General features: G+C 36.4%; 1 protein-coding gene across 2 annotated transcripts in view; it reads right to left on the bottom strand.

Annotated features, from left to right (window-relative positions):
- The window catches only part of PEX3 (peroxisomal biogenesis factor 3), a 32,724-nt gene extending 8,624 nt beyond the window's left edge, over window positions 1–24,100 (bottom strand). Inside the window, exons 1-9 of one of the 2 annotated variants that reach the window (XM_033097036.1) lie at window positions 23,795–24,100; window positions 15,483–15,614; window positions 11,307–11,388; window positions 5,591–5,634; window positions 4,260–4,384; window positions 3,909–3,975; window positions 3,748–3,802; window positions 3,029–3,197; window positions 1,366–1,436 (exon numbers count right to left, since the gene is read on the bottom strand). In XM_033097036.1, the coding sequence (XP_032952927.1) occupies window positions 1,366–1,436; window positions 3,029–3,197; window positions 3,748–3,802; window positions 3,909–3,975; window positions 4,260–4,384; window positions 5,591–5,634; window positions 11,307–11,388; window positions 15,483–15,614; window positions 23,795–23,867 (818 nt within the window). In that variant the 5' untranslated portion in view covers window positions 23,868–24,100. The remainder of the gene's footprint in view (window positions 1–1,365; window positions 1,437–3,028; window positions 3,198–3,747; window positions 3,803–3,908; window positions 3,976–4,259; window positions 4,385–5,590; window positions 5,635–11,306; window positions 11,389–15,482; window positions 15,615–23,794) is intronic. The other variant, XM_033097044.1, reaches the window with a different exon arrangement.
- Between the last annotated feature and the right edge of the window lie 21 nt (window positions 24,101–24,121).

Raw genomic sequence — 24,121 nt, 5'->3', positions numbered from 1 at the left:
AACAAATACCTGGGAAACACTAATATTTAAAGGAAAAACAGGCATAGAGGAACCTAAGAAGAAATAATCTGATAATTGAGAGAAAAGTTAAGAGATTATACTGCCATGGAAGCCATAAGAGAGAAGAACTTCAAGAACGGCTTAATTAACAATGTCAATTATGAGAGAAAGGTCAGGTAAGATGAATATTACAGGTTGACTGGATTTGGCAAATGATCACTGATGATCTTTTCTAGAGCTTCACAGAGTGATTTGGTGGAAACCTGAATAAGAAAAGGGGAGATCACTACTGCAGAACGTCAAGGGGACTAGAACGTGATGAATTCAGAGAGTAGATTCAGTAGCTGAGATAACCTAAAAATTTGCTGATTTTCTTCAAGATTCTGAAAAAATATAAGCAGAAGATAGAATTTCCTCAGAAAACAGAACTAGAGAAATGGTCTTAAATTATCCTTAAAAGAAGTTTTGATATTTTAATCACTCAAGATAAAGTGGGAAGGACTGGTATTACTACTCAGATTTTACAATGATAAAACTACCTCCAAGAGTTTAAGTAGTACAACCAGGGTGAACAGCTAGTAGAAGAGTCAGCCTTGAATCTAGGTCTTCTGGTCTTCTAATGTATAGTCTGGGGCCTGGCTGTCTTCTGGGTGATTTAAAACAGTAATACTTAGTTTAGAAAAGATCGGAAATTTTTATCACTTGAGGTTTTAGGTTACAGTCTATCCTGAAAGGGATAGGGGGAGTAGTTCTCAATATTGGGGGGAAGGAGGGGGTGGAAAAGAGAGAGAGAGAGAGGGAGGGAGAGAGAGAAGTGTGTGTGAGTGTGTGTGTGTGTGTGTGTGTGTGTGTGTGTGTGTGTTTACATGAAGATTGGCTGAAGCTAGGTAGCTCTGGCTTACAAAAGCATCTCTTCCCAACTCCCCAAGTCAATATTGAGTGACTTTGAGTTGGTGGTCAGAACTGCTGTGGTTACCATTTCAGTTTTTTGTTTTTTTTTACATAGGTGGTTCCTAAACATTTACTATTTATTAGTATATACTGGGTACACCAGATTCATCCTTGAAAGCTCTTTTTAAAATATAAATGCTAACTATCTTCCAGTTCCTCAACTAGAATATCAGAATGTCTAGGTTAGGAAAGTAGGTGGGCAAGACATGGGTTATCTTGAAAAAAATCTCTGCTTCCCTCCCCACCGTAATAAGAGAACCACTAATTTAGGTAGGAAATCCTACCTAAAGGCAGGACAATAGATTCTAAATTTAATTTTAACAAAATATTATGTTGAATATATTGTTTAAAAAAAATGGTCATCATACAATCAAAATAGAAACACATGTTTTCTGTTACACGCAGTTCACATACCTTTCCAACATGTCTCTAGTTTCATTGAGTAGTTTAATAGTGGTAACATCTCTAGGAGAAAGCCCACAGGCCTGTGAAATTAAAATGCCATACTTCAGGTTTCAAATATTAGCACAGGGTTACGATGAAACTAGTCATATTAATAAACTCAAGAGTTCAAGAAGTCTAAAAGTTTATGTTCTATCAACAATTAAAAAAATGTTAAACTAAAAAAACTGTAAAGGTTCATATGTATAGGTGAGTAGTATTAAATATATGAGTCAAAGTAAAATTATACTTCGTAAGATCTTTGTTTATCTGGCCTCTCCTGGACACATTTCTAGAATATGTTTACAAAGGAAAAAATAGGCTTTGAGGTTGCAGAGGCCTGGAATATTTTTTTTTCTTTTATTGGTTAAGACATTTTATAAGGACATTTACGTGTCTTTTTCATCAATCTACTTTAGTCTGGGGCTCTGTGTGTCCTTTCAATGTCAAGTTTCAGGTTTTAATTCAAGTCAGTAAAATTTGGTCCATCATTCCTCTCTTCACCTGTTCTTTGGAACGATTTTCTTTTTTAGTTCCACTGTCAAATTTTAAAATTTGGAAATTGTTTTATCACTTCAGAAAGCTTTTTTAATACTCTTATTGCATCTCCTTGAGATTCTATTTATTCATAACTTTTCGCCGTTTCTTTCATTAATTCTGTGCCATCTGTTCTGCTTGTTCATTTTAGCCTCCATCCTGCAAGCATGCCTGAAACGGGTTGCGACCTTTTTTTGGCCTACTCATGAATGTAGGCTCTCTCAGCATCCAAATCAGTCTATCTTTGGGGTCTTTACGGGAGGGCAAAACCTGCAAGCAGTGAAAAACATGGCAGACTTTAATGCTGAGGTATGAAATGGAGGCCTTTCTGGTTTAAGACTTCTTTAGTTGTCAAGTGAAAGAGATTCTTTTCTTAACTGCAAAGAATCGGTACAATCCACTCACATATGAAAAAAACAGTAATTATTTTAAAATGAGGTATATAACCCACAATCTTTGGCATCTTTTTATTCTTAATCAATGAATAACTTAAATCACTACTGCCTGGGACACACCAGTGGTGGATGACTATTAGATTAGGCATTTGTTTCTCAACTGGATGACTACAACTTCCTTCAGTCCATTTGATTCTGCAATCAGTTATTGGCCTGATTAAAATTTACCTTTCTTTGTCTATAAATTGAAGTTCACACTACTGACCTGGCGTACAAAGCAATTCACGATCTTGCCCCAACTGTCAGCTCTATTTTTTGCCACTTGATCTCATAGAAATACACTCTAGCCACATGAATTGGTCTCCTGAGTTTCCCATGTGTAATGTAATTACAATCATAATGTAATGTAACTGTAATTTCAGTAACCAATTGTCCTATTCATTTTATATTCTGATCATATAGCATAGTATCTGGCACACAACTAACACCCAATACAAATTTGCTGAATATCTAAAATTATAAATGTTCCTAACTAGAATTCATGTTTGAAATTTGTTTTCTGAATTAATGAAGTTTTACTTAAATTATTGAAATTATGTCTTTAAATCACTTACCTCAGAAATCTAAATTTTAAGGGACAGTAAAAAAAAAAAAATTAAAAATATAGAGTAAGTGATTTGGTTAGATGGTTATGAATTAAGCACCTGAACTGCTAATGGAGTTTCTTCATCTGGCATCATATAATGGCATAATAAAGATTTGGATCCATCTTTATTAATCCAAGAAGAAGATTTATGCTGCTCAACGAGATTTCTGATTTCTTTTAGTTTTTGCTCCAAGTCCAAAAGGGACAGAGAATGTTTAAGAGAAACACTAGAAACAGAGAAAAGGAAATTGGGATTAACTGAAACTATACCACACATCCTATATATACTCTTCCTCACTGGTGACTAACTGGGATCTTGTTTCATCCAGTCAAACCTGAAACTGCTGACGGTGAAATCATCAGATTAGGAAATCAGCCATCAGTTAAGGGGCACTATTACAGAGCCAAGAAAAATCTTGTTGCAGATTTCACAAGTAAACTCCCACTGTGATTATAGATATTATTAGTATCAACGGGAGATAAACTCTTCAGAGGTAGATTTTAAAGTAGAACTTTTATCTCATGACCCAAATATTTCTGATTTGTTTGGAAGTCAATCAATAAACAATGAAACATTAACACTTCCCTTGTATCAAAAGGTTGATAATGGTGAAGAAAATGGATTCCATTGTTCAATATCCAAGGACTGTGTCTGTCTTAGGTTACAAAGAATTTCACGAACCATTTGTCAAGTTTCATTAACTTCACTACAACAATTCTGATTTTTCTTTTATTCATAGAATAAGGAAGTCAGAAAAGCCAAACAAAATGCCTTACCTTCCTAAAATCTTCTGCACAGCTTGTTTAATGACAGTGATCAATTCTGTCAGACCTATTAAAGGAAAAACAAACATAAAAGCCTTGTTTATGTTTTAAATTCTTCAGTAATACCAGGAATGAATTACAATTAGTTTAAAGGTCACAAATAAGAATCTCACCATCTCCAAGGAGATGTTGAATGCTTGACAAATATTGCTGTTGGACATCTGGCGGAGCAAGAACTGTCTGTATCGACAGAAATAAGGTTAAATTATCCAGTATTACTAGTAAATAAATAATACTTTCAGTATAACTTGAGCAATTTTCAGGACCTCGAATAACAGGAAAAATAATACTCTATAATGTAACAAAAAGTCTAGTTTCAAAATACGAAAAACAATAATGCTAAAAGTTTACAATCACATGAAATATGAAGATATTTTATAGAAATTATCAGAAAAATAATATTCGGTTAAATTTTGAACCTCTTGAAACAAAGGGCAATATCTTTTTAAATCTATTAAACTTACAGTGCCATTTTTGCCAACTGCTGCATTATCCAGGTAAATGTATCCACCAATAATGTTTAACTGGACTCGCAAAAGAACAACCAGCATACAGGTACTATATACAGCTACTATACTTCTGGTGAAACCTTCACAGAGAAAAGAAAACCATTTGGTACTATTATTAAAACACAAATAAATGTGTAAAATCAGAAACCATCCCTATGGTTATTTTTTCATAAGATGATTTAAAAAATTCATTTGTACAAGAATATATCAATTCAAAATATTTCAAAGTCTATCTCCTTACAACTTTTTAATGTAAATTAGGTATGATCTTAATTGCAACAATAACATATATTGAGTTAAGGGTTATATATTATTAGCTTTAAAAGGGAAACAAGAGGACTGGGAAGCTAAGAGTTGCAGCCTCAGAACTGATTTGTCCGGGGAGCTAGTTCAGAGTAAGAGAAGGGGGCTGAGCATGGAAGAACTCCAGCCTCCAATGGCAGGCAAAGGAGGGTGAGCCCATTAAAGGGCTGGAGGAAGGTATGGAAAGCGGGGGAACATCTGGAGTTGAGGCTTCACAGCAGCCTAGGACAGAGTGTTCAAAACAGAGGACAGAGCCAAGGCATTGACTGTTGCCGTGAGGCCTAGCAGGAGGAAAATGGCCACTGGATTTAGCAACACACAAGTTACTACTGACGCTTGCAAGAGTTGCTTGGGTGGAGACTCGGGACTGGAAGGCAGGCTGTAGTGTGTCAAAGAGTGAGTGGGAGTGAGAAGGGAATGTAGAAATCTTTGGTATCATATAAGGGGTGTGAGAACGTTTACTAGCTGAAAGGAAATACAGGGTACTACACAGGTTTAATTTATTTTCAAATAGGCAAAGCTTAAGCATGACTCAGTTGATAAAGATTAGTCAAGTGGATGGGAAAATGTAGGAATAATAGAGAGTATTAAGTTCTAAGACGTGTGTGTGTGTGTATTACCCAGGGCATCTCTTTGTTTCAAATTTTTATCACTAATGAAAATTTGTATATAATATCAGTATCAAAGTAACTATCTGGATTGGAGTAAAAACTTCCTTTAAAGTGTAATATCAGTACCTAGTAGAGGCATACGTGATCTAGGACAGGTTTATATATTATCATAACAACAACAATAACAACAGCACCACCACTGCTAACATTTACCGAGTACTTTCTATGACCAGACATTGATCTACTTGCTTTGTGAGATTTAATCCTGACAACAACTATGAGATTAAAGAAGAGTCATCCATATAACAGAATATAAATTTCCTTTTAGAAATATTTTAAGGATGTGCTGTCACACAGAATATGTAGGCTTACTGATAATCTTCAGATCCTCCCATATTTCTAGCTTGTTTGAAGGCCTAAAGAAAAAAATATGAAAATAATCAGGTAATCTAACAGAAAACTTTGAACTTTATAGCTCTACATTTAATTATAGTTTATCACAGGGTGACTGCAGAAAACAAAGCCCACAAAATATAGGAACAAAACTACTGCAATTTCAGTAACCAATGATAACAACCATTTTCACTAGTACATGGTTATATACCCTTCCAGTCCTTTTCCTCTCTTTGGAATTTTTGTAAAATCATGTAGAAAAAGAAGGAAAAATGTTTTTTTCCCTCATTTACATTTTACATATAATAAAGTAGGTCCTATAATCCCTTCTAAGGTAAATAATGAAGTATTTTTTGTTGAAAGTGTCATTATGAACACATGAATTTAAATGTAAACTTGATATGTTTCAACCCACTGTAGTTATTAGTCTTATTGATGTTAAAATTGCCCGTCTTTGACCAATGGGGGGACTATTCAGGTTGGTTCCTCAATCTTTTTGACATGACCCCAATTAGCCTTCCTTGCTTATTGACACAAAAAGTTGTTCTGGGTTTATCTTCAATTCTTGCGGCAGACCTGAAATCAGCCATTTTTTCTGAGAGTTCTAGTTCCCTGTAGTGGGAAATGGTAGTCTGAAACTGCAACCTTCGATTAGGAATATGCATTGCTACTGGGTAAGTCATTATTTCTATGCCTTTTCAGTAGACTAAGCTAATAAGTGTGTGTGTGTGTGTGTGTGTGTGTGTGTGTGTGTCTATTTATGTAATCTATTCACATATTCAAAGAGATAAAATACATTAAGAATTCATTCTGATACTTCTAATTCAGAATTAGAACCATGGGGCTTTAACTTCACATCATTGATCATAACCCTGTATTTCTTTGTCAACACCAGAAATCAGTGAAACCAATGCAATTATTAATTTGCATTATTCCTCACTCTATGAACAACAGTCTCAGAATAGCAAAAGCAATATTTAAAAGACTTTAATGTTTTTGTTTTTCAACTCTGTGAGCTCTAAGAGCATATATCCCACTAAGAATTTACAGTCAAATTTCTGTTTTAAAGGCCCCTGGCACAGTTTCTATCTTTGCGGTTCTACCACCAACTAGACACATTTTAAGGTTAATTTATTTTACTATCATTTTTAGACATTGGTTTTTAAACATTCAATATAGTTTTATAAATATGTATTTATATGGTCCCAAAGGCAAATTTATACAACACAGTATATTCAAATAAATCTGTTCCCATTCCCCTTTATTCTCCCTTCTTCATAGATTATTATTTAAATATATACACTTTGCCATGTTTTGCTCCATATAAGTAAATATGTATTGATATTTGTATCTGCCCTTTAGATAAATGGCAGCATACTATACACATCATACTTTACCTTTTAAAAAATACATAACAATATATCCTGGAGATCATTCTGTAGACATATAATCATCTCCTCCCCCATCACTGGTCAATAGCTAGTTTGTTTTAATTCTCTCATATGAGTCTTAGGCATTTCATTTTTACGTAGTAGACCACAATACAGAAAGATTCTGTCACACAGACTAATTCCCACTTAGTCAACTGTTTGTAGCTGTCTTAATCGGGATGCATTTACAAAACTGGCTGTGTCTGGGCCATCTTTGCAGCAGCTTTAGACCTGCACTTCCTGCTGTGTAGACACATTCTGCCTCATGTGCTTATCATGTGCTCTTGCTCCTTCCAATGCATCATATTCTGCAGAGAGATGATAGCCCAGGCGATTCTTTACCTCCTTGTATACTCTATGCAGCCACTGCCGGGAAGTAACCGCCAAGGCTGTAGCAATGTCATTCCTCTGGACGTCAAAAATGTAATGGCATTTCTGAACCAGTGCCTGCTGTGACTTCTCCAGATCAGTTGCACTCTGGACGTATTTGAAGGAAGCCTGTTTCACCTCTTCTAGTTGGGTAATTTTTTGCTCATTGAGTTTATCATCAAATTCCCCAATACAGGCACCATATATTTTTTTAACTACGTAGACAATCAACCGTATTGTTGATATGGCAGAGATGGTCTCCGGTGTAATCACATATATTTCTTTGGATAGAAAATTTAAGAGAAGCCCAGTTCCGAGCACACAGGGTCCTGTTATACCGGTTTTAGGATTAAGGAACTGGGAAGAACTCCTCAGGGATTGGCCCATGATGAACTTTTCCTCCATATTCAGGAAGAAGTGGTACAGGGACAAGACTCGGCTGCCCGGGATGAAAGATCCTTGTTGGCTGCAACACCTGTGGACCGAGGAGGGCTGTGTTCTCGAGATGGGGCCTGGGGCCGCTGTGGCAGGGGCAGAATGTACCACCCAGGACAACAGTCTGTCTGGGGCAGGAGCAAGATGGTTGCTTCCAAGTCTCTCCTTTTATTTTATTTTTTTTTTAACCAAAGCACAGTACTCCCCTGTGTGAATACGCTATGTGGATAGAGTTCAGTGCTTTTCAAACCACCTATGTGGAAGGAACAGTTTTTTTTTTTTCTTTCTTATTTCCAATCTGTCACAGACCAATACTATTGTAAAACACAATGAAAATAAATTACTAGAAAAATGAAATAAAAACCCACAAAGATATACAAACACATATTCTTTACTACTATATTCAGAAATACATTTACATTTAAATAAGAAGTTGAGTCACCATTACAGTTGTGGGACATTACTAGCGTCTTATCTTTCTTTGCCACTCAACAGACACTAGAGCTTCCATTACCCCTTTCCTAGATGGCACAGGTTCAAAGAAGATCTATGGAGTGAATCCTACAAGGTACCGCTGCAACCTGACGCTAATGTTTAAGCCTCATGGTGGAATGCCATATTTATTCTGATTAAATTGAGAATCAACCAAAATTCAAGGGTTAAGTATTTTAACGCAGGTAAATCACATTTTCTTTTGAATGTTACCTCAGAAAAAATTTAAAGTGCTTTTTACAGAAATCTAAATGAAACAAGGTAAGAAAACAGCACTTCCAAAAATTTCAATATAGGAAGTACTTAGTAGGAACAGTCTAAGGAAGGGGAAATAAGTCTTGAAACTATCTATTTGAGGTGACTTTAGTAGGAGAGGGAAGAGTTATAGCCATACAGGACATTTCTTCATGTTGCCATTCACCATTATTAGACCTTAACAGTAGATTTAAACTTAAGAGTTATAAGACAAATAAGTTCCGGAGGCCTAAGGCACAGCAATGGTGAGTACAGTTATTAAAATGCATTGTATACTTATAATTTGCTGAGAGAGTAAATCTTAAGTGTTCTCATTACACACACACGTAACTACATAAGGTGATGGATATGTTAATTACCTTGATGGTGGTAATCATTTCGCAATGATTTAATCATTTAAAAAATGATTAAAAAAATTCACCTTATTATCTTTTTAAAAGATTTCGATTCCAAATCTATGTAGAAGAACAGAGAAAATACTTTGTATTTAAAGATTCATTTCAAATGATTTGTCTAATGGAATTAACTCCAAGTTAAATATCATGACACTCTTTAATGTCACTGAAATACGAGTATCTGTGTAAGAATTACACTAATCCTTTCCAAGTGTTCTACATCTCTTGTGAGGTAGGCTGTTGAAGATTCTTTGTCACTGAAACTTCACTGCCATTATCAATCTTCACTAAGAATGCCAAGCACTGAAAACAGTGATGGACATTTATTTGCTGTCATAAAACTGACAAAATAAGACTACCAAGTCTTTTATTTATTTCTGATTAGCTATTATTATAATTAAACAGAAAATGAACTTGCTTGACAGGCTTACATGAGAGCTTAGCTGACTAAAAATTAATACAAAAGCAGTCATAAGATTGGAGGCCTTATTTAATTACACTTCATCAGGGCTTAAACCCTTCTTTATGCGAATGGTTTTCAAATGGACATTCTCACCCCACAAACTGCAAATAGTACATTCAAATCAAAATAAAGGCAAGAAAAAAATAATGTGAGATATTTAAAAAGGAAACAGTCAATGAGAACTGTTGCCCGTCTTAAACACTCAGGAGCTTAAGAACTTCTCCTGTGTATTAAGAAAAGAAGAATGACACCTTTTCTTTAACGCTGTCCAGGATGAGCCATCAAAAATAATCCCTGTGTTCTCTAGCCTCCCACATTTTCTCCCCACATTTTACTTCTACTTTTTACCCTAGATTAAACATAATGTCTTGAATTATCACACTTTATTTCATCGACTTCCTCCCTTGGATGACAATGTTTTAAAAGGAAAGAGACCAAATCTTATCTTGAATCTCCCAAAGAACAGGGAACATAGGGCCTTGCAGGAAACAGAGTCACCGAGAAGGAACAATGTTTATTGTGTCTGTTTTTATGTTGCTTTTATAAAAGTGCTATTCACTTATTTCATTTGTCTTGTCTCCCCAATAAGACTAAAACTTATGGCAATTAAAATGCATTCCTATTCTTTATCCCCTACTTATGTACATATTTCTTTATCCCCTATTTATGTTCATACAGGTGATAATTAAGCCTTTATTTGAAAGTAATCTGCTTATGTGTTTCTTCTTCATATAATTACATGAACTAATTTATAAACTGAATCTTACATCTATTAAGAACCTCACATCTATTAAGAAAGTGTGTCAACATCTAAGAGAATGATGAAATTAAGGAGGAAAACCCCTTATCACTAGCATTATACTTTAATCAAATTAAAAAAATCCCAGGTATACAAATCCACTGGTATGTTGGGAGGTATTCTCTGAATATAGAAAATGTTTTTCAAAGACATTTTCCAGCTTACTATTTAAGCTTTCTGAACAGTAAATTCCTATCTGCAAAATGGAGATGCTAATATCTGCCTCATAAGGATACTGTGAAAATTAAATGGGAGCATGTATATAAGACATCTTGCACTGGGCCTGGCACAGAGAAACACTCCAGAAATAGTACTTTCTTCCCCCGGCTATTGAAGGATGATTTATAAGGAAAGTGAATATTTCAATAAGTTCACAATGATTAGTATTTATTTATTGAAACCATTTCCCTCCATCTTGTTCATTAAAATAAGAAGCCCTTTCCTTCTGGAACTCTTCTCAAATGAACACAGCACCACACCAAATCACAATACCCCAACACATACTGCACTCCATATACGAGGTCCTACGAAAGTGGTTTGTGCACAGTAAACTGTCATGGTAAGGTAAATTGTCATTATTGTATGCTCATGTTATATTTTTACTTCATTTTGTTAATAATATAAAAGGCAAGTTTATATGCCTTATTTCTCTAAGATATATGTTCATATGCTTTACCTATTACTGTAAACTCGTTATGAAGCACAATGTTTAACATAACTTAGTTTTACAACATCTGGTTCAGGAACATATATTCCATAAGCATGCCATAATTAAATTTCTGAATAACATCAAAGTAATATAAAACCTATTTACACGAAAACCAGAATGCATATAAATATTGACCTAAATATTTTGTGCATCAAGTTAGAGTATAAATAAATGGACAAAATAAAATGAATTCAATGATACAGTTAGTAAACATCTTTTTCTCAATAAGCCTATGTAAGTTTTAATTAGAAAAACAAGGAAACAAAGACACCTGAACTATTTCAGTTGATCAAATCAACTTTAAGAGCAGTATATCAACGAAAAGCACTGTAGTTTGCATTTATTTACCTGTTTTTTAGCAGAGCTGTGAGGCTCTCAGAATTGAGTTGCTGCATTAAGGCCTCTCTCAGTGTGGGCAGCATGGACAGCACTGCAATACGAACAGAACATAAAACGGTCACAAGTAACATGGTTGCCCTCACTGAGAAGTGCACATTATTTTAGGCTATATAATGGGACTAGCAACTAGCAAGGGCTGGGAGAGAAGGTCAGGGATAGAGTTTTCAAGTTATTGTTAATATTAATAAAAATGGATTATGTACTAATAAATAATTTATCTGCTTATGTTAAGTGAACAAAGTTTTATATATATTATGATCACAGCAATGTAAACAAGTGCACAAAGAAGAAAGAATGTGAAGAATTATTCCCAGATGTTAACAGTGGTGGTCTTTGGGCTATGGATTATGGGTAATTCTTTTTATTCTCTTCTGTACGCTCCAAATTTTTTTTACAATAAATGTTTATTTCTGATAGAATGAAATGATCAAAAACATTTTTATCTTTAGCTATACTTTTTGCTTCACATTTTATTTCTAATTTTAGAAAAAAGTTTATTAAATACTATAAAGCAATACACAGTTATTAAAACCTAGACAAAAGCTGCTGAGTTGTAGTTTTGGTTTTGCCAATAGCTATTGCCTGTAACTCCCATGAATAACATCAAGATAAAATAAGATACAGTACTCCAAGGAAAAAGAATTGCATGCAATTTACAGGAGTTGTTTTATTTATGGCTCCATGCATGGCATAAGACATGCTGGAGAAATATACACATATAAATTTAAAATGAGTTTCTAACACTAAATAAGCAATGACAAAATAAAACTGAAAAATATCAAGAGGTCACAAATGCCACATTTTAAAAGGGAAAACTTTAGTGTATGATTTTTTACTTCTTGACTGGTCAAGACACATTAATTACAAAATCCATAACATGATATGTTACCTTACCAAGAAAAAGCAAGGCTAGAGTCCTACATTCAGAAAATGGAGTTAGCAGGGAACTAGTTTAAAGATTGTGTGGTGTGAACCACATGGAAACAATAAAGCTTTTCGCAGAAAAAAAAACAAAAAGATAATGTGGTATAACAACATGATCCGAGAGAAATCTCTTCAATAATTCTCCTGAGAGATAAGAGCTTTTTACGTTCCCTTTCAGCCTATTCAACTGAAGAAAAGCCTATTCTTCTCCTCCAGTTGTCAGTATTAACACTGAACAAATGTTTCTGTATCTAGTTGAATACAGCTTTCACGTCTTCTTTTAGCCATCTGGTCTCCATGATAAGCATCCCCAGTCCAACCACAAATCACAAGATGGCCCTTCATCAGCTGTGAATCTGCGCGACCTGAGAAAGTTACTTAACCTGTCCGTGCCTCAGTGTCTTCATCTGTAACTGAGGATAACACTGGATCTACCTTTCACGATTGTTTTAAGGATTGAGGCATACAAAGCATTTAGGACAGTGCTTCTTTGCACATGGAAATGCTCAATAAGTGTTAGTGCTTATTATTATCCTTACTTAGCTTCTGACACGTTCCAGTTTGTATCTTCTTAACATGTGAGAGGCAGAAATGGACCTGTACTCTGACTACTGCAGAGCATGTTGTAACTACCTTGGATCCAACCGCAGACTTTATTACTGTAGCCTAAGATTAAATTAGTATTTCTGTAAGCCACAGTATACGATTTGTTCATAACAAGCTGGACAATTCTGTATCTGTACAAATGACTTTTAATGCAGACAATTCATTTATTCCAGTCTAGCACCTACAAGGGACAAGACTATTTTGCATCCTGAAACCTCATTTATAGTGTCAGATATGTGTCTGAGCACCACGTCATGTGTAAATTTAGGAAGCATTTCTCCGAAATCTTGAGTAAAATCATGAAGCAGGTAAAGCCAATGGGCGGGGCACAGAGCAGTCTACTGATGCTATCTTTCAGTTGGGGCTAACTTCTTGGGTAGAACAACTGGCTATATTTACCGAAAAGTACTAAATTTTTCTAGTATATTCATCACACCTTATCCAAAAGGATAGAAATGTAATCATGATCTGTAACCCCATTATCAATGCATCCAGAAAGCTAATTGGGAAAGTTTTTCAGTGAATCTATACTTTGGTTCACTATATTTTACTTTTAATTGCCTATAGTCAGCTACTCATTCATCTGAGGGCTGTGAGGGTCATAGAAAAGTGCCACCACATTCTGGTTGGAGGAGCATAAGTAGCTGACAGCCCCAGCTGCCACCCCTTTGGATGCATTCCCATGTCTGCACCACTCCCAGCCAACCCGAGGGCTCAGTGGGGACACGGAAGCAGGACGATTCCTGCGGGACTCACCTACAGGGAACTTGGGGTTGAGGACTCCCCACCAGCCTGCCAAAACTTTCTAGAACTGTGCTGCAGATGGAGACTCTTCTTACCTAATCTTCCTTCCTTCTCCTTTTCCATTCCCCTGTCCGACATGCATTGTGGTCTAAAGGCTTTCCTTGACTACTTCCGTTCCCTTCCCTTTATTCTTCACAGGTGCTTCCCCCAATTAAGCTCTTGCACATCCAATCCCGTCTTAGCATCTGCTTACCGTCTTAGCATCTGCTTACCGGAGGACCCAAACTGACACAAGGGTCCATGCCAAACTGAGATGATTTTGAAGCTCCAGAGCCTACCTTTTTCCATTTTCTGAAAATGTGAGTAATAACCAAAAACAGACTGTTCTTATTCTCTAAAAATTCATTAAAAGGTCCTTGGCAGCCCTACTATATTGAAGGCTGAATAGCCATTTAAAGAATTACGTCATTGTAAAAAAGTTACTTACTGAGTACTCTACGCCAACCACTTTATATGCACTATCTCATCACATTCTCACAAAACATTTATGAAGTGGGTTTTAGAAGACCTTTGTATAGAGGAGAGAGCTGGGATTTAGATTTGCCCAAAGACACACAGATATTATGAGGCAAAACTGGGAAGTGAACCAGAGCTGCCCCACTCTTGAGCTGTGCTCTTACACACTGTGTCTTGGGTTGTCACTATATACCGTATTTATGATTACTACTTGCTTTATAGAATGCCATATTATTGTTTCAAATGTAAAAAATCATAATCCATCTGTAACTTTGGATGTGTCTCTTAACTTCCTTAATCTCAGCCTCTTTAGTTGTTAAATGAGACTGAACTAAAAATAAAGTTCTCTGAAAAAAATTCTACTTTTAAAATTGAACAAAGAGAACCTACCTTTATACATTCTTCCTAAATTAATTGTTCTTGAAAGAAATGTCAGAGAAAGGATTAAGTTTTAAGTAACAATAATAATAATAATAAAGCCCAAACAGGTTTGACATGGATTTGAACACTGATTCTTTAAAGTTATGCCAGTTACACAATAACACCTTGTTCTTTTCAAATGATTTTGTAATAGCATTCTACTCTTAGGTTGCTAGCTCTGGAGGATAAACTATTACTATTAATTATCACTGACTGACTGTATAGTATTGTACTGAACTTACAGGTCTGTGGTTGCCTACTGTCAATTTAACAAACGTGGGACGCTCTGCTGCGACATGTAAGAGCCCGAGGGATCGGGCTACCTGTGCAGCCTCACTTCCTAACACTCATCTGTTGCTCATTCCACTGTGGCTACACAGCCTTTTTGCTATTTCTTGCATGTGCCAAGCTCGTTTCCATCTCAGGCATTTTGCGTGGTTCCTCCATTGTATTATCTGGTTTCTCCTCAAATGCCACCTCCTCAAAGAGGCCTGACTCTCCTGACTGCTGTATCTTAAACATACATTCCCACCCCGTCCAAGCTTTCGTCTCCTTATAGCAGCCACCACTGCCTAAAATTATCTACTTGTTGGTTATCATCATTTTCTCTCACTAGCACATGAACTCTGAACGTCTGGGATTTTTTTTATTTTTTATTGTTCACCTTCTGTTTCCCAATCGCTGGGTACCCCCAGTATTTGCTGAATGAATAAATAAAATGAATGAACAAGCATTTATATTGTATATTGATTTATATTGATTTTTAAAAATCCACATTAAATGATGTATTTCAGTTCAATCATGTGATAAATACTTGCTAGACTTATCATTTTTCCTTTGCTTTTTAAGTTTGGTCCCAGAGTTATGCAAATTAATATAAATCATCAAATATTATCAATATTCTCTTTGCCTTACCAGTCATATTGCAAGTCCTCTGGTTACTTTCAAAATGATACTGTCGTCGCGCTTGGGCAATGTATTCTGCAGCCTCCTTTTCTTGTATTTCTCTGATTTTCTTCTGTCCATATTTCCCCAGAATATATACTCCTAAAATTGTATTTTTAAAACAAGCTAGTATATTAATCCAATTCATTAGAGTATTAAAAATTCCAAACAGTAGTTTTAACCTGGTTTATCCAAATATAAGGCTTATATTAGTGAAAAGCTAAAAATTACAACTTTTAAAAACCTAAATTAAAGAGTTACGTAAGAACTGTGACCTAAAGAGAAGGAAAAGGAGATTGGCATTTTAACAGCCAATGATAAATGGGTACATAAGGACTAGGTCTGAAGAAACAGAAAGGAATTAAGTCTACAAAGTCTGGTAATGCCTTTGATAGTGGACTGGAAGTATTCTAAATGACGAGCAATAGGGTATCGTTTAAATAAATCATGGTTCACGAATACAATGAAATTTGATGTAGCTATTAAAAAAACACATTACTATACAAATAATGACTCATGGAAATATCCATGTTTTATTGTTAGATGATAAAATAAGATCCTGGAAGTTTTGCTTTTTAATGTAAGCAGATATACAGAAAAACAGATGGGTGCTAATTTCTAACATATAATAAACAATGGTCAGTGTTGAATAGTGAGATAGCAGGTGACTTTTTTTCTTCTTTTTGCTTCTCTATATTTTCCATATTTTCTTCAATAAACATATAATACTTTTTAAAAATATAAGGCAAAAATTTTAAAAGGAAGAACAAAAGAAAGGTACACAGTCAGGCAGACTTCTAAAACCAGTAACTTAACGCAAAACCAGCAGGGAGCAGAGTGCACAGAAATTTCTCAATTATAACAGTGTAAAAATATAGGTGGGGTCATGTGGCCTGTAACTTACTTTAACACAGTTCATCATAGACAGCATGATACAAATGTGCACATTTTGGTCTATACCCCAGGGGCAGTCAGTTGTCCTACCTGGGAATGTGAATACTCCAGAGTGGTTAGCTAGCACTTGATCAAAAGCCCTACTCCAAGGTTTAAGCACGTCAACTAACTTTTATCTAGCATAAGGAATATCAGAAATGGATTTCCACAGATTAATTGTGTTTAAGATTCTGGATTAGCTAAAACATTTTAGTAATACTCATTTGGACAAGAATGCAGGAATCCAGCAAGTCCTTCACTTTTTGGAGTGGCTTACCTCAGATCCTCAACTGCTGGTTTGCAGGATTCTTAGTCAGAGGGGTTCCCTGCATGGCCAGCAAATCCTACAGCTAGACTACTGTTGCGTTTCCTTCAGGGAAACCGTTTATGCACCGTTCTATTGTAGCAGTAAAAAGGACACTGGGACTTCACTGAGTTGATAGAAAAAGTTATGATACTCTTTTATCTATGCTTGCTAGCAGATGTTTTTATGTGTGCCAGAATTTGTTTCATTACAACCTGGCAACAAGGTTCTAGGGGGGTAGAAAAATGCTCACCTACCTCCAACTGTCTGGGGCCCCCAATATCTACCAAAAAGAATCTAAGAATTGGCATGACCTAAAAATTGGGTTTGTCCGGTTTGTCACAGATGGGGAGGAGGCAGCCCTCTAAGAACTGGAGAGCAAACACACACCCAGAATTGTTTTCACTAATACAAGGATTATAGATGAACTGATGACATGTTATGTTTTCCTAAAAATAACAGTTCATTAAAAGGTATGTCCTACAAATAATTAGGCAGAAATAAAGTATGACTGCTGTTATGTCTGTATGCAAATAAAGGTATTATAATCATGCTTAAAGAACAAATAACGGTTTATGTAAGTGGCTTGCTTCAGAGCTATCTTTCTTGTAATCTATCTTCAATAATCTGATGATGGTGCCACAAAACCAAGGAAGAAACTGGCTTATATTTCACAAAGTAACACTCTGATAGGCAACTGTTTGTTACTTAACAACTACTTCTCAATGAATTGCTTGTATTTTATTTGCACAACAGATTGCAAATTTTGTGTAAAATTATTATTTCTCAAATAATTGTGTAAAATGGAACACTGCAATAATGCGAGTTGTATAGCTAAGAATTTTCTGGAATAACAGTATATTTGATTGGTATATGTGTTTTCCTGGGGAGAGGGCCCACTGCTGTCATTAAGTCCTCAGCACTGTCAGGTGAAATTTTTTTAGGAACTACTGATCGATAAACGTAATATATTCTAACTAAAACTAAAAGAAGAAAATGAATTGTTAGGGTTGAACTGTGTGTATCCCAAATTCCTATGTTGAAGCCCCAGTACTTCAGAATGTTACCTTATTTGGGTCTTTACAGAGGTACTCAAGTTAAAAGGTCATGAAGGTGGTGCCTAATCCAATATGACTGGTGTACTTATAAGAAGAGGAAATTGACACACAGACGTGTAGAGAGAAGATGATGTAAAGACACAGGACTATGGATGAAAAGTGGGCTCTGTAATATATCTGACTGAAAGAGGCCTCACAGGGTGATGTGATCATAAATCCCTAACGGGGCAGGTCACGGTGGGTAGTCACAGCCCAGGCCTGTACAAAGGTTTGTCTCTGCCCTAAGCAAGTCCATTGTCCTGGTGCATCGAGGGTAACACACCTTCGCAGTGCCAGAGTGATCCTCTTTTTACACACCTTGAAGGAGTAACCACCCTGGAGGGAACACAATTTTGTTAAGTATCCTGTACCTTGCTTTCTCCCATCTTCATGTAATCTTTACATTCCCTACTTAATTCCAAATGTATACCGTGTTTCCCCGAAAATAAGACCTAGCCGGACCATTAGCTCTAATGCGTCTTTTGGAGCAAAAATTAATATAAGACCCAATCTTATATTATGTTATATTATATTATATAAGACCCAGTCTTATATTATAGTAAAATAAGACAGGGTATTATATTGTATTATATTATATTATATTACATTATACTATATTATACCTGGTCTTATACTATTAAAGTAAGACCAGGTCTTATATTAATTTTTGCTCCAAAAGATGCATTAGAGCTGATGGTCTGGCTAGGTCTTATCTTTGGGGAAACACGGTAGAAGAAAATGCAAAACTCATTTTCTGGAGCATTTGAGATCTTGCTCCCCAGCATATATAGTCAGTTTGGCTCAAATAAACTCTTACAAAACTTCTGCATAGGTTTGGACATTTCTTATGTTGACAGGGAGGAGAGGGCCGTCTACAAACCGAGGAGAGGGGCCTGGAGCAGATTCTTCTCTCACAGCCTCAGAAGGAGCCAATCCTACCACCACATGGATCTTAGACCTCTGGCCTGCAGAACTGTTAGACAACACATTTCTGCTGCTGAAGCCACTCAGTTTGTGGTACTCTGTTATGGCAGCTTTGGCAAATTAATAGACAGAATTAGGCCAAAATTCCACAATCGATTATTTTTTTTTGGAGTAGCACTGAAATAAGTTCCTATGCAAAGTCTAATTTACCCAGGCTCTCATTCCCAAAATTCATAAATTCTGATTTTGTCAGATTTATCTCTGTAGGACAGTAAGAATGAAGAGAATTAATTAGCTAAATTCTGGAGCTCAGGACCACCTGATTCTGACTGGCTGCCTGAATTCTGGCCTAGAAGAAAGTAGATACTGATGACTGTGGCACCAACTAGGTAGGTAACTCTGAGAAAGTCCCTTCCTCTCTCTGGGTCTAAATTTCTTTACTAAATTTCATAAAATAAAAGGATGGAATCAGATGAGCTTTAAAGTCTCCTCTGTAGCTATAACTTTATTTATGAATAATGAAAAATTCACTAAATACCCCCAAAAATAAATGTGGAATGTTTCGAGGTTTCCTTTCAGAACATTGCTGGTAAAGCAAAATACCTTCTAGTCTTATCCATATTATGTATTTGGATTTTTATAACCGTTTTAGTCTCCTCTTCCTGGATGAAAATCCTTGAAATGCAACTATTTTACCAGGTTAATAATTTCAATAAAAGTTTGAAAATAATCTCTTAACATCGTCCCCAACAAAGGACCACCAAATCCTGCTATTCTGATTCTATTTCAAAAAATTTTTTCAGTTTTGCAACTTTACTCCAGCTCCTTTACCACCATCTTCTTTCAGACCCCAAATATTAATGTATTCTAACTGGTTTACCAGCTTCTTTTGTTCTCGGTCTCACACCTTTCCAATCCATCTTTTACATGAGAATTGATTTTCTAAAACTTAAATCTGACTATATTATTGCTGTGTTTAAGATTCTTCAACACCCCCCATTATTTCTTAATGTGGATTCTCTGTTCCACTTACATCAGAATTATTTGAGGTACTTGTTGAAAATGTAGCTTTTAAGGAAGTTCCTCGAAAACATCCCTAAATGTCTTGTCTTATATGATGCTGCATTCCCAATACGTCATATCGGTGCACGATGGGAGCTCAATAAATATTTTTGTTGAATGAATTAATGAATTAATGAACTGCACGCTGGACTTAAAGAATCAGAATCTGGGAACAAGGATTCTATATTTCTACTGAACCCATCGTGACTTTTACCCACAGTAAAATCTGAAAAGCCCTGATACACAGGATGATGTCCAAATCCTGTAGAATGGCAGTTAGGAAGACCCTTCTGCACTCTTGCTAGTTCTCCCAATTCATCTTTTGCCATTTCCCATGTGTTCCCTGGGCTCAGCCATAGCGAAATACACTTTGACTCATCCAAAGTAATGTCTCTGACTCTGCTGACCATCGCTTTTCCCTGCTGTGCCCCTTCTCCTTTGCTGGCTGCACAACGTAAAGCAAGCGGATTCTTGAGTGAAGCTTGCCCGACACCTTGGTGTTTCTCTCTCCTCTATGCTCCCACAGCACCCCGCTCTATTATAGTACTACTTTTGTTTAGTTCCATTTCTGCTTTCTGGACTGCACCATGAGCTCCTTAAAGTTCAAAACTGTGTCTTATTCCTTCGTGTTCCCAGAGCCCGACAAAGTGAGAGTAGGCGCTTATTCTCATTCAAATGTTCACTGAATGAAAGAATGAATAAATGAATGAAAACCTTAAGAGACCAGAAATTACAGGGATTAAAATAGAATTAGAAGTCAATGCTCTGGGAGTTTTAGAAATCAGCAAGCCAATATATATGAATCTGGCTGTTCTCTGTTCTGCAACACTTTCTCTAGTAAAGTGATTTTCAAAGTGTGGCTTGAGCACTACTGGAGGTATTCAATACCCTTTCAGGGGATCTGTGAGTCAAAGCTACTTTGTAACAATACTAAAACACTATTTGCCTTTTTCATTCTCCTTCTCTCATGAGTGTACAGTGGAGTATTCTAGAGGCTACATGACATGTGGTACTGCAACTGATTAAATGCTAAAAGAGATATGAGAATACAGCTTTCTTCAATTAAGCCAGACAGTAAAAAGATTTGCAAAGATGTGAAAAATGCCGCTCTTCTCACTAATCAAAAAAAAATTTGTTAATATACAATGGGTTTACTATTATTTTTAAGTTAATATTCTTAAATTTCTTGGTTGTAATTTCTAGTAATAGACACAAATTTTAAAAAGCTCTCTAGAGACTTTAATTTTTAAAAGTATAAAGGAGACCTCAAGCCAAAAAGTTTGAGAACCATAGCTCTAGTCTTTGCATAAACTTGTCAAATTGTACAAATTGGTCTAAAGCAGTTACTCATCCAAAATGCAGGAAATTTCTACTGAAGGAGGCCTGTAACTCAAAGTTTTTTTTCCCACTACTGAATGGCCAAACCTCTTGGAGCACACATGACGATATCTTCCCTAGCTATCAAGCCTGTCAAAATGTGTCACTTCTTCCATTAAGTCCTTTCCTGATTTTTTATTATATAACCTTATATGATATCTGCCAGTTTGAGCTGTAGAGCATGTTTTCAGCTCTTATTGTTTATTTGTTTATTGTTTTAATTATTTGTATACTTGTTCTATGTTCTGAATGTTTGTATCCTATCCCTCCACCAATTCTTATACTGAAATCCTAATCTAACGTGTGACGTAATGGTACTACAAGAGATGGGGTCTCTGGGAAGTGCTTAGGTCATAAGGGAGGGGCCCTCATGAATGGGATTAGTGCCCTTATAAAAGGGATTTCACCCAGCTCCACAGACCCTTCTGCCAGGTGAGGTATAGCAAGAAGTCTGAAACCTGGGATCAGGCCCCCATGTAACCCTGCTGGCACCCTGATCTTGGACTTCCAGTGTCTAGAACTGGGAGAAATAAATTTCTATTGTTTATAAGCCGCCCATTCTGTGGTATTTTGTTATAGCAGCCTGAACGGACTAAGACACTTGTTTTTCATTCTTATCAGACCATAAAGTCCATGAAGGGAAAGTGGTATAGTGTGCAAAGAGAATGTGCTTTGGCGGGGATCTAACACACCTAGGTGTGAATTTTAGCTTCCTTCTTACTAACTCTGAGACCCTGGGCAAGTTTCTTAAATTCTTAGGGATCTGGTTCCCACATTTTTGAACAGAGATAATAATAACTACCCTGTTGTCATCCCCACTGAATAGAAGAGCTCAGCACAATGTCCACTGGGCACCCCATAAACTGGAATTATTACTATTAAAAATCTCCATAAATCTTCTATTTCCATCACATTACTTTCAATACTACAGACACTTGATAAATACTTCTTAAATTAGATAAATTGAAGTGTAACATGTTATAGGACCTTTTCCTTGAAGCAGAAAGAATATGAGACTCAAATGCCAATCACAGTCATCTATTCTTCTTTTTCTTTTAGACTAACTTCATTTTTTCTTATAAAGCTCTAGGATTATTTTCTTTTTCTGCCTCTCACAACCCTTTCTGATTCCTCTTAATCTGTAACTGTAAAGTTCTCAATATATTTTTGAAAAAAATCTATTAACTATCTCTGAAGTATACACTCTTTTGCTTCTCCTATGATTACTTCTAATCTACCATGAGATTGTTCCATAAATTTGAAAGGGGTATGTTACTCTTCCTGAGATTGCTAAAGAGATTATTTTCTTTCCTTCAGTGGTGGCAAAAGTATTTTATTTATACTTCTTCCATCACACATATATCTGTAGTTTCTACAAATAAATTGGACTCCGCAGTCTTAGCATAATCCAAATATACATTAGATATCAGTGGCTGAAGATATCAAAAAACACACTTTATTTATAAAGGATTTCTCAAAAAATGTGATAAAAACTTGCATATGCTCATTATCAAATTATGACACAGACCTCAGAGACTAGGAAAAGACTCTCCTTACCTCATCTACAAGAAGCCTGTTCCAAACTTTCAAGAACCAACAGACCTGAATTATCGATCAATTTAAAATTGTTTGGGGTCAATAGAATATAATTTAAGAGCAAGAGAAAAGCAACCAAATTCTTTAAAACATCTTTTCTTGATTTTTAAGTATGTGGGTAACCAAAGCATGTAGTTGGTGATATTTTTCAAAAAACTCAGATTCTAAAAATTCCTTCTTAACATTCCTACCTTTTTTTCTTCTATATCTATCTCACAATGCTTTTTATTCTGTCCTTCATGACCCTGCTCATTATGACATGACTGCCATATGAGGAAAAAAGGTTCTCAACATTATCTTTTTCTAAATCTCCTCTCCTCCTGTGCAATTCAGTAATGTCAGCTAGATGGGCATTGATCCCAAACTTGAAGAGGAAATAACATGCCACAAGCACTGTCTTACTGCATAATTTACTGCACAGTTTGTATTCTAAAATCAGAAACGAGCTAAAAATATTGAGGGTTTCTTTTTGTGTCTAGTACATACATTCTAGTTCTTCTGTACGATTGTGCTGTTTTCAAAAATTCAAATTAACTTTAAGCAACACTCGAAATGCACGCTTTAAGTAACTCTCCTAGAATATTATGAAACTTCTGCGAAGGGTGAAAGCCAAGCAAAGTACCGGGAGTGCCAAACAGAAACGAAGGATCTCACAGGAAAACAGACGAGAATTAAAAAGCATGTGTCTGTTAAGAGAATGGTGCCTTGAAACAGAAACGTAATTGTGGTGGCTCCTCCAAAGGTCAGCGAGAAGAAAGCATAGGCGAAAAACCGAGTAAGGGGCACTGTCAGGGCAAAGGGCACCCATTTCACACTGGAGAGATGTAAAGAACCTCGGAAGTTTGTCACCCCGCTCCCCATCCGACGGCTGAACGAAGCCCTTCTACACATCCCGGACTACGGTCGCCAGGCCTCGATGTTTTAGAAGACAGTCACGTCTCTCCCACCCCCTGCTCCCAATGCCCCGTTCCAAGAACCCTGTCACCCACCTCCGAGGACCGTGCCCAGGAAGATACATTTCTTTTTGTGACGTTTCAGAAAATTCCACATAGATCTCAGCATCTTCCGGCCCTGGGGGTGCGGGCTGCCTAGGGGTGGGAGGGTGGTTCACCAGGAAACCGTTTCTCTGTCACCTGACCTAGACGACCCGGCAGGACCGTCGCTGTTCCCCTGGGTGCTCTCCAGAAATCACAAACCCAACTTTCCGCAGAGACTGTCACCGGAGCGGGAAGGGGGCGTGGACTATAGCAGAGCAGCTGCGCTTTCTGTTGCAGCCACTGCGCCGCCGCAGCTGCTCACTGGTCCCCCGCACGCGG

The sequence above is a fragment of the Rhinolophus ferrumequinum genome, chromosome 3 (genome assembly GCF_004115265.2).
Source record: "Rhinolophus ferrumequinum isolate MPI-CBG mRhiFer1 chromosome 3, mRhiFer1_v1.p, whole genome shotgun sequence".
Classification (NCBI taxonomy): Eukaryota; Metazoa; Chordata; class Mammalia; order Chiroptera; family Rhinolophidae; genus Rhinolophus; species Rhinolophus ferrumequinum.
The sequence above is the reverse complement of the archived record's forward strand: the minus strand, read 5'-3'. Positions and strand labels throughout refer to the sequence as shown.